Source organism: Ascaphus truei, chromosome 1 (assembly GCF_040206685.1).
Source record: "Ascaphus truei isolate aAscTru1 chromosome 1, aAscTru1.hap1, whole genome shotgun sequence".
Lineage (NCBI taxonomy): Eukaryota > Metazoa > Chordata > Amphibia > Anura > Ascaphidae > Ascaphus > Ascaphus truei.
In genome coordinates, this window is record NC_134483.1 from 3441210 (window position 1) to 3459619 (window position 18410).

At 47.5% G+C, this 18410-nt stretch overlaps 1 protein-coding gene across 1 annotated transcript in view; it reads right to left on the reverse strand.

Moving 5' to 3' along the window:
* Window positions 1-294: 294 nt before the first annotated feature.
* Window positions 295-18410, reverse strand: part of LOC142468773 (killer cell lectin-like receptor subfamily F member 1) — a 28296-nt gene continuing 10180 nt past the window's right edge. Inside the window, exons 2-4 of the mRNA XM_075575312.1 lie at window positions 9473-9627; window positions 2213-2316; window positions 295-503 (exon numbers count right to left, since the gene is read on the reverse strand). Of these exons, the coding sequence (XP_075431427.1) occupies window positions 347-503; window positions 2213-2316; window positions 9473-9627 (416 nt within the window). The 3' untranslated portion in view covers window positions 295-346. The remainder of the gene's footprint in view (window positions 504-2212; window positions 2317-9472; window positions 9628-18410) is intronic.

Below are 18410 nucleotides of genomic sequence, written 5' to 3' on the forward strand. Positions count from 1 at the left end.
GTATTTCTGTGCTGTGGTTCAGGGAAAGTGGCTACATTTGTGTTAACACTCATCGAACAATCTCCGACATGTATTTATATTAAATATAAGAAATGCTGATGAGATTTTACGCCACATCAGACCCGGAGATTATTTTGAAGCTTGTAAAAGGTCAAAAGTGAAGCGCATTTTGATACGTCCCGTTATAATCTGTGTGTCATGTGGCAAAAATGTGAGCGAAGAACCTTGAGATATTGATCCCACAATGTGCAAGATGCCAATGATGCAAAACATTTTTATTTAAAATTGCCTTTAAACATCACTCCCATAGTGTGGAATAAGTGGGAAGGTCACAGGTCAAGGACACTTATGGTGTAAAACAGCCCTGGAGACTGCCGCCTAAATCAAAGGTTTCCATTTCTTTTTCACAAATCCAGCGCAGGCGGGAAGAGCACGGTTCTGTTCTGAGACGTTGATCCATTTTAGCACAATTTACAGCAATATATTTAGTGGGTAATGAGGACCTATAAAAAAGAAGCAAATTAACAGAAGCAGATTCCTAAATGAAAACCATAGGGCAGAAAGAAGTTGGGCAATGTACTGATATGATAGTAACATTGTGATGATAAATAAGAAATGCTTATTTGTATCACGGTTCTGCTGCCAGTCCAGCACAGGCGTCATTGATGTTGTAGGACCAGTAAGTGACAGTGAAGCCGTTGAAGACACGTTGACCTTAAGAAGGCGTATCTGCCAATATTACAGGGATTTTGACACCCATCCTTCACCCTCCAGCTGTCAATGATAGCATCATCCTCCATTTCCTCCATAATCAATTGGCTACCTTACTCTTAATCCCTTCTCTACCCCATATCTGCAACATTATGTGAAATCAAGGACGTTTTATTTATTTTGAAATATAATTTATCAAAAAACAATTTTAACGTGTAAAAAAAATGTTAAAACTAAATACCACTCAAACGATTTTTAAAAAAAAAACATTAATTTAAAAAGGGATTGTCACGAGAGACCGCATACAGAGCAAGGGGTTAAATAAAACAAAATTATTTTAACCGAGGTCAACAGGTACAACACTACTCACAGTTTGGAACCAACTAACCCAAAACTCTACTACCAATGAGCAGAAAATGGCAGCCATCTCAGCAGGAAAGCATGGAAGACAGGGTGTAGACTAATCAGCGCACGGAAGATGCGTGCGTCCCAATCAGAGTGAGGGCTCGCCTGTGATGGGCCAATCCAAGCCGGGGGTGGTGACAGTGTTTGTAACACAGGGCGGGCTTAAGGGGAGTGGAAAATTCACACTGGCCTATGAGAATGATGTCGACGGGGACAATACCCAGCAATGGTTCTCCGCACAGGTAAGTGCCTTGGAGTCTGGGTCGAACAAAGGTTCCACTCTTTTGAACCATTGTTCCCCAGACCCAAGTTAGTCCCACTTCACAGTGTCGGAACCATGTCACATTTCACATTTGTTTTATCAGGCCCAGGACTCTTTGTAACAGAGAAAAGCAGAAAGAAAGCGCCCAGAATCTAATTGTCAAATTGCAAACAATTTACCGATGACAGATATATTGAAACAAATAAAAAGCACAATAAAACACAGGATAAAAGCACAATACAGAACAGGATATCTGTTTTTACCATTTAGTTACCAGTTGGTTTTAGATTGAAAATGAGCAGGGTCCATTGAAATGAAAAAGGGTTTTTCAATTGTTAAGCTAATGCTGGACCTCTGGACATTCAGCTTTTAAAGTGGAATGTATTGTATTGGTATAAAGCATGCATGCCTAATAATGCAGAGTAATTAGGTGAATGTAAATGCACAGTGTGGGGGATCTAGCTACAATAACTGGATGAGTCAACCAAACCCTATAAGCAGATACATCCTTACTGCCCCCAGGGACAGAGCACTGACGAGAGGTACTGTACCTGTGGAGTCTTTATTCAGGAGTTCTGGCACCAAATTCAAAGTTGTGTATTGGATGTGGAAACCCTTTTGTGCTCCCCAGTGGGCTCTTTAGCTTTTGAAAGACTGTTTATTTCCTACAGTATGTGAGTAAGACATGGGAAGTCCCCGTGACCACACTGCCTGATCTAGAGATTACCATCAATTATTGATTGTGGAGAGAGAGGAAGTGATTGTGAAGTCTGTGAGCACAGAGGAAATCCTTGTGAAGCACACATACAGTAAGTGAACTGAGTTACAACTTACTCTACTGAACCATCAGGCCAATACCACTGGTAACATTGTTTCCGGGCACGCCGTTCCCTGTCAAGTCCAATCCAATACGCTGAATTCAGTCTCTTTATGTGACTCTAAAATAATCAAAAACAGGACCGGAGAGACTTTTTTTGAGTTTTATGGTACAAACTTATTTATTAGCATTATTATCAAAATCTTTAACGGCACTATTCATCGAAGAGGAAGCACATAAGAGAAGAACGATGAGATGAAGAATAAAGAGGGTTCAAAGAATGAAAGAGTTATGTAGAAAGGGTGATCAAAGGGAGCGTCATCTTTATTGTGCCTTTGTGCCTAGGGGTTATGTATTCATTATCTGTCACTGTTCATTTATATGTGACTCTAATATTAGTGCTGTCCATGTTTTATAGCACGTCACATAAGGCACTATGTTACCTTTTTACTCCATTTTGAATATTTGATTGAGCTTCTGCTGGGCTATATCTCTTTGACTTGTGAGACTCTGATAAGTTAGATGCTCGGTCTTGGCACTTTACCCTTCTTTTGTACATTTATACATCTGTATCCTCTTGGCTAATACTCTGCCCTGCCTAACACATAACCCCTGTTACCAGTGCAGGCAGTGTTAGGGTTAATCTGGGTTCCACTGCAGTAAACTAACTGCTTAAGTGGCAGGGGGGTGGGCCTGAGACCTGTGTGCTGGCTCACAATATGGATGAGTGTGCAATCTCAATATTTAACCTGTCAGGAGGCTTCCTGCTTGTGAGACTGAAGGGGGAAGACTTCCTACATGTATCTGTTCTATCTGTGACTTTCCTGGGGGAGAGGTGAGCCTGGAGTAAAGTTGTAAGAGGTGCGGGACTCCCATCTTAAGCCCAAGGTGGGGCTACCACTCGCACCGGGCCCCACAGAGAGGGCGCGGGCTTACCTACACCCACACAAGGCATGGACGGAGGACCCGGGAGCGGACGCTTCAAGAGAAACGTGTCTCTGTCCCGCGTTATTCAAGAAATTTACCTGGTGGGATGACCACCCGGGAGGAGGTTGAGGCACTTCCGCTGGTGGTGCAGGAGCAGGACTGCTGCCTGCAATCCGCCACCAGCAATAGCGAGGTGTTCCAGTCCTCTGCCCCAGGGGGCGTGTTCAATGCTACGTCGGAAGAAAGTGAAGGGGGGCGCTCCATCGTGATGCTCAAGCTGGAGTGTCACCCAAGTGCTGCCGCCATGGAAATGCCAACCTCCAAGGGCGAGCAGGAGCTGAGTCCTGTATCTGTGATGTCATCGAAGGTGACAGCGCACCCTGAGTGGAGGAGCACCAAGGCCTTGGAGGTTCCTCATGAGGCGGCATCGGATGTGCCTGCTCCCGCCCAGGATCGTCGGAGCGGTGAGGATGCGTTTCCTTCCCAGGTTCCAGCATAGGAATCCATTGGAGAGGTACCGGACGGTATTTCTTTCCGCACCGACGACGTCAACACCCTTCCGGTGTGACCGGATGTGGTCATCACGGAGGTGACTGCCAAGGTGGAGGAGGACCTTGATACACCCAGTCCGGTGAGTAAGGCCCCGACTGACTTATTCTTGCAGCGGTACCATGACGAGCCAAGGGCCAAGGCCATAAGGCCATTACGGACCCTGACCAGCATAAAGTGTTAGCCGTAACAGGCCGTGGTAGGCCTAATGTGCTTGGCACCTCTGAACACACTGCTGTGCCCAAGGCTTCCACCGTTATTGCTCGGGACAATCAAAAGGTAACAAAATCTTCCCAGGACTGGAGAAACTGGGCTGGGTTTGATGATGATCCTGCTGGGGTTGGGATGCAAGAATATGTTACTGTTGTGGCTAAGCTTATTCTACAGCTTACCCGCAATTGTTCGGGGCTTTTTTTTTCAGCCGCCGAACTTGGCCGCGCGTTTCTCCAATCAGCGCTAATGGCGCTAAACAATGGAAGCGCCTGCGGCGCCGAAAAAAAAAAAAAAGCCCGCGTCTGCACGCGGTTTAAAAATACCCGCGGTGGCGGCCGCTTTAGACTAAAGGCTGTCGCCACTGTATATTTTCTAGAGAAGGGTCAGAAAGGTCAGGAACACCCTCTGGGGCAGCTTCCGAGTCTGATGTGTCTGTGTGTAATGCAAATGTGGGGAAAGTATTGCCATGGTGGGAACCCATGTTTCAAGGGTATGTTCATCATATGAACCGGACATGGCTCTTGCTGTTCAGCGTGGATATTGTGGATCATTGGTGGGAGGAAGGGGAGTTCTCTGTGGAAGAGACGGCAGTGGCTCTCAGAGGAAGAGATAGGGGAATTAAACAAGGGTTGATACAACCAACCGGTTTAACAATAACCTATCAAGAACAGCCCTCTCATGAACCACTATCCTAGGTGCTACCGGGCCAGGCCTGTGGCCGGAAAATAACCAAAATCAGCCGGGCTGACGGATTAATAGTGCAGAGATGTAGCCCGGTCCCCTGCTCCCCCGTAAGCCCTTTACCTTCCGGCACGGGTGCGCTATGCAGCGGAGGCAGGGGGCAGGTCTTGACAGTGTCGGGGAAGTTGCGCGGCTGCTGCAATGGCGATCGTGGCGCCGGCAGCACCCTTTGCCGGGCACCGCAATTTTGTTAATATTTGCGCATGCGCAGGATGCATCACGCATGTGTAGTGAAGTGCCTGGAGTTGTGGCGGCCTTTAAAGATCTCAGTACAGCGCAAGTGGCGGCGATTAAAGGGACAGGCCAAGCAGGGGAACTACAACCCCCAGCAACTCCAGGGGCTGTTAGTCAGGTGAGCCACATTTGGCACGTCTGGACCATGCCAGTCAGAGCTGGGACAAGGAAGGGGTAGGTTGTGTGTGCAGGTGTCTGTCGCACCTGCACTAGGCCAGATACCCCCTGTTAGGTCCCACCTGAGCCCCGACTCCCCTCAGCTTGTGGTTGCTGCATGGACAGGTTAGTTAGTTAGGGACACTGCCCCTGTAGTCCAGAGTGTGTTTTAACTTTTGCTATGATCTACTCCATACTGACATACTGCATGCCTAGCCTGGTTATGTATCTCCCAGCAAATACTTTATATAGATAGGCTAAGTGATAATATTAACCAGCTTGATTAGGTAATAAGGTAACTAACTTCTAATAGGAAGGTCTAGGAGCTCTGAAAATGAACGCGAGCGTCTTTTCAGTAGATCCTAGGGGACGAGGCAGTTAGAAGAATTTTGTGATATTTTTATTAACATGGTATATATGTTTATGCACTGTATATGAGCCTGGGATTTTTAAGTCTGTGGTTCCGAGAGACCAGCTGGCTACCAAGTTGATGCCACTAAGTCTGCTCGGGTCCCGGACTTGAAAGCCACAGAGATGCCAAGGTGTTTGGGCGGGTGGAGTACCGGAGTTATACTTGAGTACCCACGTCCTGACATGAATAAGGGTTATTAGGCGACCATTTGCCTGTTCCCAGACTCTGAGGAGCAGGGGGTTCAATATGCCAAGTGGCAGAGGTGCCAGGTTGGCGCATGCCCCTTTGCAGAATTGAAATTCATGCCCACCCAGCTTCAGGGTAACAGCAAAACGCTGATAGGCTGGTGGCAAAATTCCCACACTCTGATTGGTGGAGGTATTCTGTGAATGGCTGCTAGGTTTCTTATATAATTTCAGTCAAAATTAGCTCAGGAGATTCTAAGTGCCAAGACAGCAGCGGCAGATTTGAACTGACCAAAAAATGCTCTGTGAGAAATAGACGCGAGCCGGCTTCAGACATTTCAAGGCAAGAAAAGGCAAGTCCCAAGTTCTGAAAAGGGTACGTAGCGGTCGCGGCTGGAACTACACGCCGAAAAGAGTACCAGGACGTTTCGTACTCGCTCCCGGTCAAGGGATTTCAGCGCCTCCAGAGGGGAAAGCGCGTGGTGGCAGGAACTGCGCGCCGAGAGGAAGAGATAGGGGAATTAAACAAGGGTTGATACAACCAACCGGTTTAACAATAACCTATCAAGAACAGCCCTCTCATGAACCACTATTTTAGGTGCTACCGGGCCAGGCCTGTGGCCGGAAATTAACCAAAATCAGCCGGGCTGACGGATTAATAGTGCAGAGATGTAGCCAGGTCCCCGGTCCCCCGTAAGCCCTTTACCTTCCGGCACGGGTGCGCTATGCAGCGCAGGCAGGGGGCAGGTCTCGACAGTGTCCGGGAAGTTGCGCGACTGCTGCAATGGCGATCGTGCCACCGGCAGCACCTTTTGCAGGGCGCCGCAATTTTGTTAATATTTGCGCATGCGCAGGATGCATCACGCATGTGTAGTGAAGTGCCTGGAGTTGCGGCGGCCTTTAAAGATCTCAGTACAGCGCAAGTGGCGGCGATTAAAGGGACAGGCCAAGCAGGGGAACTACAACCCCCAGCAACCCCAGGGTCTGTTAGTCAGGTGAGCCAGATTTGGCACGTCTGGACCATGCCAGTCAGAGCTGGGACAAGGAAGGGGTAGGTTGTGTGTGCAGGGGTCTGTGGCACCTGCACTAGGCCAGATACCCCCTGTTAGGTCCCAGCTGAGCCCCGACTCCCCTCAGTTTGTGGTTGCTGCAGGGACAGGCCCATAGTTAGGGACACTGCCCCTGTAGTCCAGAGTGTGTTTTAGCTTTTGCTATGATCTACTCCATACTGACATACTGCATGCCTAGCCTGGTTATGTATCTCCCAGCAAATACTTTATATAGATAGGCTAAGTGATAATATTAACCAGCTTGATTAGGTAATAAGAAGATGTGACTTTCACATCAGAGTATAATGAATAGTATGTGAACTGGTAATTTTCTCACTGTATTTACATGATTTCCAGTACGTCACACTATGCACATAGCGGCCACAATTAGTCAACAAGAATACTATCATTTTTAATGATTAATTTTAGAAGTGTTTAGTGTGACGGTGAGGGGGTAACCATGCTCACAAATAAAGGTCAAGCCCACTAGGTTGCCCCTGATCCATGTTTTGGGGCTCTAGAGAGTGTCAGCTCTTGGGCCTGACTGCCGTATATGTACTGCCATGCATTGTATGAAAATATGCGACAATAAAGAATGTACTGTATGTGTCTTTTGCCTTTCCAGGGGTGCTAACCAGCTGAGATTCTCAGGCTATGAGTTTCAGGGGGGACTTTGTGGTAAAGGTGTTGTCGGATTGTGTCTAGGTAGCCGGGGACCAGATTTGCTGGCCAACCCAAAAATGTGTCCGGGAGCCGAGTCAGATTCCCGGGACATGTAGACACAGACCTCCGGACAAGTCCTCCCTGGGAAGCAGTTACGCGGCTCACCGCCAGGATGCCCTGCTTCAGCACAGACCAGAAAGGTAAAAGGGGGCATAGAGATACACGTATCCCCGGTATAGTCAGGGGTCCCTAGTTTAGTGGGATAAAAAAATGAAAATGTGCGGTGCTTCTAAGAAAAACCTTCATGAATTTGAATATTAATTTCAATTACACAGACTATTCCTGAGATGATGACCCCTTTTGATGGATTGAATGGGAAAATCACTCCTCTATACACTCTGACTAGTGGGCTACGGCCCCCACAAACACTGCAGTAAGGGGCCACACTTGTAATTGAAAAAGTGTCCCAACATGTATGTCAGATAGGAGTTATGTAAAACTTTGCACAGTTCATAAATAAATAACTCACTTTTTGGAGTGGATGTGATCCCATGAACTTCTTCTGCCAGATAGGGGTGTGCATCCGATTTTTCTTTAGGAATAAACGTGGAGAACAGAGAAAAAACACGGTGCCTGTTTTTTCTCTGTTCTCCACCTAGTTTAGTGGGAGTCCCCCCCAGTACATGCCCAGAACTCCGGACCCGGTATAGGGGTTCGGAGTGTCTCCAACCATCCATGAGGTTGTGAGTGAAATTATTAAGTCCAGCTTCGGTACATTAGAAGCAACTCTGGAACTTAACCTAAGCCTTATTTAAAGCAACGTTTTAGCAAACTTCTAATAGGAAGGTCTAGGAGCTCTGAAAATGAACGCGAGTCTTTTCAGTAGATCCTAGGGGACGAGGGACTTAGAAGAATTTTGTGATATTTTTATTAACATGGTATATATGTTTATGCACAGTATATGAGCCTGGGATTTCTAAGTCTGTGGTTCCGAGAGACCAGCTGGCTACCAAGTTGATGCCACTAAGTCTGCTCAGGTCCCGGACTTGAAAGCCACAGAGATGCCAAGATGTCAGGATGGGCGGAGTACCGGAGTTATACTTGAGTACCCACGTCCTGACATGAATAAGGGTTATTAGGCGACCGTTTGCCTGTTCCCAGACTCTGAGGAGCAGGGGGTTCAATATGTCAAGTGGCAGAGGTGCCAGGATAGTGCATGCCCCTTTGCAGAATTGAAATTCATGCCCACCCAGCTTCAGGGTAACGGCAAAACGCTGATAGGCTGGTGGCAAAATTCCCACCCTCTGATTGGTGGAGGTATTCTGTGAATGGCTGCTAGGTTTCTTATATAATTTCAGTCCCAATCAGCTCAAGAGATTCTAAGTGCCAAGACAGCAGCGGCAGATTTGAACTGACCAAAAAATGCTCTGTGAGAAATAGACGCGAGCCGGCTTCAGACATTTCAAGGCAAGAAAAGGCAAGTCCCAAGTTCTGAAAAGGGAACGTAGCGGTCGTGGCTGGAACTACACGCCGAAAAGAGTACCAGGACGTTTCGTACTCGCTCCCGGTCAAGGGATTTCAGCACCTGCAGAGGGGAAAGCGCGCTGGCGGCAGGAACTGCGCGCCGAGATCAGTTCCAGGACTTTTCGGGCTTAGTCCCGGTCATCTGAAAGACTTTGTAAAGACTTTGTTCTCTGCGCTATTTCCCAAGGAAAGGTTCGTTTTGTATCCCAGACCCCCAGTAAGTGTGTTTTCTTCTGTAAATTGTAACCCATTGTGTGTACGTCTGGTTCTAAGGAATAAATCGCAATTTGTTTTACTTCTTGGTTTTGCTCAGTGATATGATCCCGGTATAAAGGTGTAAATTGCCGGTCTCCCGTGACATTTAGATAATATGTAGATGTGGTTGTGATATAAATTACCCCATAATGAAAGTTAATAATATTATCAGAGTTTAGTGAAAGTGTGAGTTATACCGCAAAATACAGGATCTCTAGTAAAAAAGAAAGTTTATGGCCTCAGGTTTTCCTTTATGTAAAGAGGTTATAAAGCAGAGCCTTGTAGTGATACATTGTACCAGTTATCAGAAAAGGCGACACATAATACTGCAAATGCTTTGCGTCTCCATGGGGAGTGATACGAAGATACCTGTAACATAGTATTCTCTGATTTCACCGTGGCCAGTGTTGATTCCTTTAAGACACAGAACTGGTTACTTTCTTCTTTAGTCTTCAGGTGCTCAGAAAAAAAATAGCATTTTTCATTCACTAAAGTCCACCCAGAAAGACACTTTTCACGCTGTTCTACAGAAAAAAACACAAACATGCCAAGAATGCGTTAGCAAATGTAGCTACAGTATGTGTGTGTATAATATGACAAGGAAAGTAGGGGTCAGGGGCGGACATTTCTCAAAAATGGGAAACTTGCAAGAGACACCCATAAAAAACAAACCAAATGAGAACAAATGGAGGCAAAACAATACAAAATTAACCGGAGGACCCTCTTGTTATATGAGTTTACTAAGAGAAGAGGGATAGAATGAGAAGAGCAGAGGGCCTAGGACAGAGACGGGTGGAACCCAACAACAAACGGGATGGGAGAGGAGGGGACACCAGAAACGAAACACTAAAGAAGTGGTTAGATAGGTAAGATGTGAACAAGGAGAGGGATGTATCATGTAGGCTAATAGAGTGGAGGGTGTGTAGGAGAAGGAGGTGAACAATAGTGTATCATGTGTAACAATAGGCAGCAGAGAGATCAAAGAGAATAAGTAAGGTGAAATGAGCCGTACACTTTGCTGTGATTCTTCAGTCATTTTTGTTGGTGACGTCTCAGTGAAGTGTTGAGGGTGCAAGTCAAACCGCATAAAGTTGAGCAGGAATTTGGAGAGGAGAAAGTGGTACAAGAGGTTTTATATAATTCTCTTGAGCATCTTGGGAGCTAAGAGGAGCAGAGAGATAGGGCAGTGGTTAGGGTGAGAGGCTCTTTAAATTAGATGGGATAAGGGCATGTTTAAAGGAAGATGGGAATGGGACAGTGTTTTTTTCTGTAGAAATGTATTCATTGTTCTGAGTAGTTAGTAGGATCTGAATTGGATGAGGGTGGATGTGGACTGACGTTTCCCTGACCCGCCATGATTAAGTAGCTTGTTGTCATAAAATGAATGGGCATCATAAACCTTTCTCACTGACTGCCCCACACCTCTGGAATGCCCTTCCCCTCAGTACCCGACTAGCACCCTCTCTATCCACCTTTAAGACCCACCTTAAGACACACTTGCTTAAAGAAGCATTTGAGTAGCACCGTGGCTGATACTATACACGATACATTGACCTTGGCTCCCTGCAGACGCACTTACCAGAATGCCCCCCACTGTCTCTGTATGTTCTTCCTACCTACCAATTAGATTGTAAGCTCTTCGGGGCAGGGACTTCTTTTCCTAAATGTAACTTTTATGTCTGAGGCACTTATTCTCATCATGTGTTATTTGTATTATTTGTTATTTATATGATAGTCACGTGTATTACTGCTGTGAAGCGCTATGTACATTAATGGCGCTATTGTATGTCTTTATTTATATAGCGCCAAAAGTGTACTCAGCACTTCGCAAAGAATACAGTACAGGGAATTATAATAATACAATAAGTGCAGCAAAATCCGACAATAGGAAAGGAAATCCCTGCCCCGAAGAGCTTACCATCTAAGAGGTTTGAGGGGAAACTTACAGAGACAGTAGGTGAGGGAAGAAGTGCTGTAGATGGCAGTGCTTGGTCACAATTTGTGGTAGGAGTGGCTGAGTGTGGGACAATAACCATGAGTGCAGGCTGTTGGGATGCTTGATTTGTGGGGCAAGTTTTAAGGTTAGTCAAATAACTTAAGGGTTAACACACTTTACAGTGGAAGAGGTGGCAGGGAGGCGTGGGTAAGATCAGGTGTGTATGTCTGGCTTCAGGCTTAGGGGAGCTCCCCAGCAGCAGGAAGGAGTAGATAGAGGGCGTGAATGCATGTTGCTTCCTGACTATTATTGAGTTCTTGGGTGATTTTTTTTTTCCTTTTCCTTACAATGTTTTTCTGTCATTTAGCTTTGAAGATCTTTTAATATTTTTTTCATTATTGCACCAAACATTTTGATCCTTTCGATAAAGATTTCACCATATGTTTTATAGATTGTGGGATAAAAATAAAACATTTGCATCCTGAGAATGTGCATATGATCGCCATGCAGGTAAGTTTTGTGATTATGGCCAAACAGAGAAGCATGGTTAGGGCGTTGATGGGTACATCAAACTACTTTCATGAATAAATTGGTATGTTATAAGATCTGGAGCACGAGTGAGTGATGGTTCCATATCAACACATGAAGCAGCAAAGAGGAAATGGTGTCAGTTTCAGCTGACACTGACTGCATCTGCTGCCTGTACTGCGTGTACTGGAGGCATCTCCAGTATCGATTGTAAAACCAATATTGCCTTTCACCATTATAAGGCTGAGTCCCCGCTAGCGCGCTCAAAGCATGCGTGGCGGGTGTCCTGCGTCTGCTCGCGAGCTTGCGGGGGGGGAAGGGGGGTCGGCATTGCCGAATAGTTGAGCGAGAGGGGAAGTTTAAAAATTTTATTTGCCTAAACGCTGAGCGTGTGTGCCCGCGCATACGCGGGCGCGCATCGCGTGAGCAGGGACTTGCATATATATATATATGCAAGTCACCTCGCCAAGCGCCGCCCGCTCAGCGAGCTCAGCGCTAGCGGGGACGCAGCCTAAGAAGAACATGAATCCTGATCCTTTTTCTGACTGCTGCAACTGGTGCATTGTCTCCTAGACCTAGAGCAATGCCAGGGTTTGGGGAATATGCACTGCAGCGGATACTGATAATAATAATAATAATAATAATAATAATAATAATAATAAATGAACATCATTTCAAGCACATCTGATAAATCCTCCATAAGAAATCCAATTCAATGATAATTACATTGTAATGTGTGAATCCAGATTTCAAGACAAAGTGTCAACATATGCAGAATATTCTTTGATAGGTTTTTCTTTCATACATATGTAGCACCTGTTCCCCCACCCTACGTGAGATTTGGGTCGCTACCTGTGTCTTTCTGGTGCTGTGCATACCTGTTGGTAGTACAGGAGGTTCTGAGTTGTTCCGCGGTGGTGTAGGGAGAATCAGGACATGCTTTCAGGGTGCTTCATTCTCAGTTGGCAGCGCCTCCAGTCAGCGAGGATCCTGGAGCCCCAGGATGGTTCATGCTAACACTTCTTGTATGGCCCAGACAGGCAGGCACACTATTAGATGGTTCCGTGATTCTTTATTGTCTTACAGCAGAAGTTGGAGCTTCCATGATTTCCCTGAAGGTTACATTAAGGCTTGAGGCCCATCTAGGTTCCCTCCTGAGCTCCTTCTGTATCCCCTGGTGGGATACAGGGTAGATGGTACCCACTCCACAGGGGGAAGAAAGAGACTCCCTGACTTCTGGGGGAGTGATAGTATATACCCTGGGGGTTGGGCATGTAACCATGCCCATAACAGGGCAGGTCTGATACTAACAGGCATCACATTAATGGCATGCTATACATATATCTGATTTACAAAGGTTCTTTCTTAATTGGTATATATATATATATATATATATGTAGGGGTGTTCTGGTTTCCCCTCTGTACCTCCGCTGTAGGGCGCAATCACGGGGGTGCTGTGAGGGAGCGTCCGGAGGTTCCACGGCGGCCCGATAGCACAGGGCGCCGCAATGTTGTAATGGGCATTGCCCAATACTCATGCGCGACCGGAGGCACGGAGAGAGTTCGCGCATGCGCAGTGTAAGCGCGTGAAACGGCTGGCCAATGACAGGAGGCTCTGAAGTAAAACTACAATCCCCATGAGCTTCAGCAGAGTCACATGACACCAGGGAACGAATAGGAGTGCAGGGATTGCTGGCAGGCAGGAAAGGGAAGCATGGGGGAGAGACCACGCTAGCACCGCAGGAGCAAGGGGAGAGGGTGTGTGTGTGTGTGTGTGCAGGGGGTCAGTGACCCACCTGCGTAGGCCAGATTTCCCCTCAGGCCCCAGTGCAGACCCTGAGTCACCATTAGCTTGTGGTGCTGCAGGGAAAGCCCTAGAGAGAGAGACATCCTATTCCCTTACTGTATTCGCAGACAGGGACACAGTGTTCTTCCTGAGCTGCGGTGTGCGAACAGTGGTTTGGGCTCAAGCTGCTGGACATTCCCAACTCGTGAGAGACTACGCTGGATCGGTGGATCCTTTTTGAAGTCTGTTACCGGATGCTGGAGTAGCCGGAAGGTATTTAATAAGTGCACCAACACTGGTACCTTCAGGCTCTGATCCCGCCTTGCGGGGTGGGGTTCTTTGGGGACACTGGGTTGAGTGACCAAGGGACTGAATCTATACATTGGACACGGTGTGGGGTACACGCGGTGGTGGAAAGTGACATTACTCAATTATTATTATTATTCATGTACTGTGGCTATATGTGTTTTATCCCTAATAGGTGTACGCTAAGGTTTTGCGATTGCTTATTAGTAAAAGGTTACAACGCGGAGGCTTGTTATCATTATTCTTACCTAGGGGAATCTTACTTATTGGGGATCCCGGGTAAGTGGAGGCGCTGCCAAGAACATATTGTTACCCCAGGCTCCCAGTTAGCAGAGGCCCAGATCTCGCTGAGCCAGCAGGTACATACAGCACTAGTAGTCTCTCTATATCAGCAGGAAAGAGGGCTACATTTGGAGGCGCTGCTGAGATCTCAGACCTGGAGTGCCCAATCAGAAATTAAATTGTGCTATCCAGTTAAGCCATGTTTGTGCCGTCACAGACCGAGGTGCGCAAGTGGGCCCAACAAAACCATATACCACTGACCTGTGCAATTGCCGTTGGGAATGTCCCTGCTGCCACCTCCTTGGGCACCGTAGGGGATCAAGTGAGGAAACTTCCGTTCCTGGCCACGGCCGAGTTATAGACCATAAGTATGATGCAGATCAAACCTGGCGTAAAGTACTATTTGCCACCAAACGGGACATATGCCCAGAAGCAGTACCCTCTATATTAATCCTACCTGAGGCCCCGGGCATCCATTGTTCGCTGGTGCAGGTAGGCGTAGCTGAACCACTGGCTATGTCCACACCCCAGAGAGAGTACCCTGGCCCGTCAAGTGCAGTAACGTTTACTCCATTACGTACCCCTGAGAGCAGTCTGAACCCCATGTGGCCAGCAGCCATGGGCCTAGGAGTATCTTTCACCCCCTCCACCATCCGGCCCTCCCTGAGTAGGAGCAGTATGTCCAGACTTGATACAAATAGCCCTTCTGTAGGAAATATTACGCCTAACGATCTGACCATACCTGTGCTAGCGGAGGCCATACATCAATTCACCCAGTCGCATCAGTACCGGAAGCTGAAGGCGTTCTCCGGAGACAAACCAACGCCCTTGGGAGAGGTAGGGTTCGAGGAATGGTTGGATCATACTGAACAGGTACTACCCGAATGGTCCTGCACTGACGCAGTGAGGAGGCAGCGAATTATTGACCGCCCGCCTCCCATTTGGTGCATTGTTACAGAGATGACCATCCGGATGCAGACACGCACAGAGTACTTCATGCACTCACCAAAGCCTACGGAACCCCGGTGGACACGTTCGCATTGATGGCTAAATTCCATGCGCTGGCCCAGAAGGAAGGAGAAATGGTATCTGACTTTCTTAGGCGTCTGCATTTGGATCTGTGGACTCTGGTGAGGAGGAAAGTAGTGCAGAAGACTGATGCAGACGGGCTGCGAACCACGCAACTCCTGCGGGGACTCCTCTCGTTACATCCGGTATCCGTAAGAGTCAGCGGATGCCTCGTTCCGGGTCAAGCCTTGTCTTTTGACGAACTTGGACCGAGTACAGGCTCACGAAACAGTGCTGTTGGGTCGGGATTTGAACACGGCCAAGAAAACAGGGGTTCCCCCCAAGGAAGCAAAGAAAGGAGAGGCTAGAGCGAGGCCAGCTGGGGAAGGGAGTCAAGAAAAGGAGGAGCCTGATGAACATGAGGTAGACCGTGGAGACTCCACTTCGGGAAGATCCCCCCCTGCTTTCAGGAACAATTCCATAAAGAGTAATATCCAGTGTTACGGCTGTGGCAAGATGGGGCATATCTCTTCCTACTGTTCTGTAAAACGGAAGATGGCGTCCAGGTCTGTGAAATCCATGCTGTGCACCCCCCGGCCCGCTGAAACCGCCCTGGTGTCCAACGAGGGTACGGTCCCGGAGGCTAATGAAGTGCCGGCGCCCCCACAGATGGGCAGCTGCATCGGGCTGCTGGCTATCGTTAAGGTCGTTATTGAAGGCATCTATGCGTCTGCTCTACTGGATACTGGTTCCCAAGTAACCATTGTATATCGACCCTTCTATGATCAGCATCTTCAGCGGTTACCCCTATTGTCTGCGGACACCATGAGATTAAGGGGATTGAGCCATAAAGATTACCCTATCGATGAAGTGGTGAGGGTATATTTGGACATTCCACAGTTGAACACCGGCAAGCATTACCCCATGGACGTGGAAGCGTTAGTGTGCCCGGAACCCCAAGACCATCCCAGTGCCCCTATAATCATGGGGAATAATACTGACATAGTGCAAGCAGTGATCCGTATGTACTTGCAGGAGGCGGGTGAACTACCGTTGATGGCTCTAGCCGCGTTCCCAGCGTTACAAGAGGCATGCTGAAGGATCGCTGCCGAAGAAGAGCATGGGGTCCTGTACAACATTTAGCATGGATTGACGGAGATTCCCCCAGGGGAAGGAAGGAGGATGACAGCAGCTTGTTGCTACCCTGAAAGACGCAAGGAGGACCGACTATTCTCATTGGAGATGGATACAGGGTGTTGGCCTTAGTGAAAGAGTGGCCGTTTAGAATTCCACATAGAACACGGGTCTACGTTAGGAACCTGTCTCCCTATATTTATGTATTGTGTCTTACCAGATGCAGCGCCTCCACCTGCAATGGCTCCCAGCAGAGCGGGAGTTGTTCCTCACAGGACACCAATATAATATGACATACACGCAGTGCATAAAATAACAGATACCTTTACTTATAGTGATCAACAACATATATGCATAACCTTCATAATACTCAATCCCCTAGAGACACCACTAGCCAAAGTGTCTGGCAGAACACGTCCCTCCACTGTATTCTCCCACACCGTGTCCAATGTCCCACAACCACAACCCCAAGTGTATGGTGCCCGCGCGGCCCTTAAAGTGAGAGTGTTACAGTTGGTGCACTTTGGTGTAGAGTTACCTGCCGAGCGCTCTTGCACTCGGACCAGCAGAATAATCTTCGCAAAGGATCTGCTTTCCATGAGGATCCTACGGGGCGATCCCACCCGGGTAGATATTAATGTCTCTGGAGAGGTTTGGTCCCAAACCTCTGTTGACAAACTGCAGTGACCTCTGTGTCCCTGACTTTGCACACTACTGGGGCAGGTTCCTTTTCTAGGGCCTGTCCCTGCAGCAACCACATGTTGTATGTGACTCAGGGGCCTATCTAGGGCCTAGGGGTTATTCTGGCCTAGTGTAGAGGCTACTTGCCTCTCTACACATATAGCTCCAACCTCTTCCCCTTCCTGGTCTTCTCTGAGCAACGTGCTCCCCTGCCCAACCTCATGTATCCTTCCTGCAGAGTACCTGTCGCCCTATTGGCTCCCTGGCATCACCTGATCTTGCGGGTGCTCATGGGACATGTAGTCCCCCACTCTAGCCCTCCTCCTATTGGTCTGGGCTTCACGCACTACTGCAGTCACTCCCTGCGCATGCGCAAACTCTCTTCCAGCGCCGTCGCCTACTGGAATTACTGCCCATGCGCGAGTACCAAAATGGCGGCGCCCTGAGCGCTCGGGCTGCCGCGGAGCCTCCCGTGCACCGGAGTGCTCTCTGCACACTCTGTAACCTTCCCTGACTCTTCCACCGCAGCGGACCTGGCTACATGTGATATCGCTCTAATTGTAGTTTAACTTGTGCTTGATATGCGCTTAGCGACCTCTTTGGTCTATAATGAGATTTGTATTAACATTGTATATTGTATGTTTAGAATTAGTTTTTTGTGGGATATGTATAACTTTTGTCCGTTTAATATGCACACATATGTTTTAAGTTATCATTAATCAATTAGAAACACCCACCACCTATAAAAAAGCATCATGGGAGTCAACTACTCCATTCCCTGAAGTGAAGAAAATGAGGAATAAACCTCCAAAGCTGGTGCTCAACCAATAGCAATGATGCAGTAGATATAACACATAATCACCATACTCTTGAATCCTTCAGTTATATCAGCGTGTAGGGGTACGTGATATTAAATGGCTTGTAAATGTCCTTAGTGCGTTTGAAAATGACTCAGCCAGGGTGGGGGGCTAATAAGGAGTATACAGTCCCAGGTATCTGTGAAAACGCTGTTGTATAACGTCCCACAAGATACTCATGGAATCTTCAATGGCTTCCCTCACCACACCCTGTGTCCCACACTTCAAGATCAGCTGGCCGGTACTCACAGTGATCTGTCCGTGTCCGCCTCTTGTTGCTGTTTTATGCCAAAGTGTCCCCGTGGAACGCCGATATTGCGTGCTCCAGCCGATAAGTAATGCAGAAAAAAAATGGTCGGAATGGCGGTCACTTACAGTTTAAAGTCTCCCCTATGGAGACGAAATGCGTCAGAGTACACTCTGTGTATGTTCTTTTCCTATTTGGATGAATAAATAATTATCTTATTTTTACTGCATTTGGTTGTATCCTGATTCGGTCAGCAGTGACCGCCATTCCGACCATTTTTTTTCCTGCATTCCCTGAAGTGACCTTGCATCACGAAATGCGTTAGAGTTTTTTAATACAAGAGGTGGACTGATATACACCAAACCTATTGAATTTAGCAAAGCTTTTATGGATCCATTTGGTCCTTATATTCTGACAATACGCCTCCACTGTCTGCTGCCGTGCCGGTGAAACGACTGTGAGCAATTTGCCTTCCCTCCGTAACCACGCCTGTGAACTGTTGGGGTTGGGACGCACTAACCGTCACATGGTATGTGAACCAG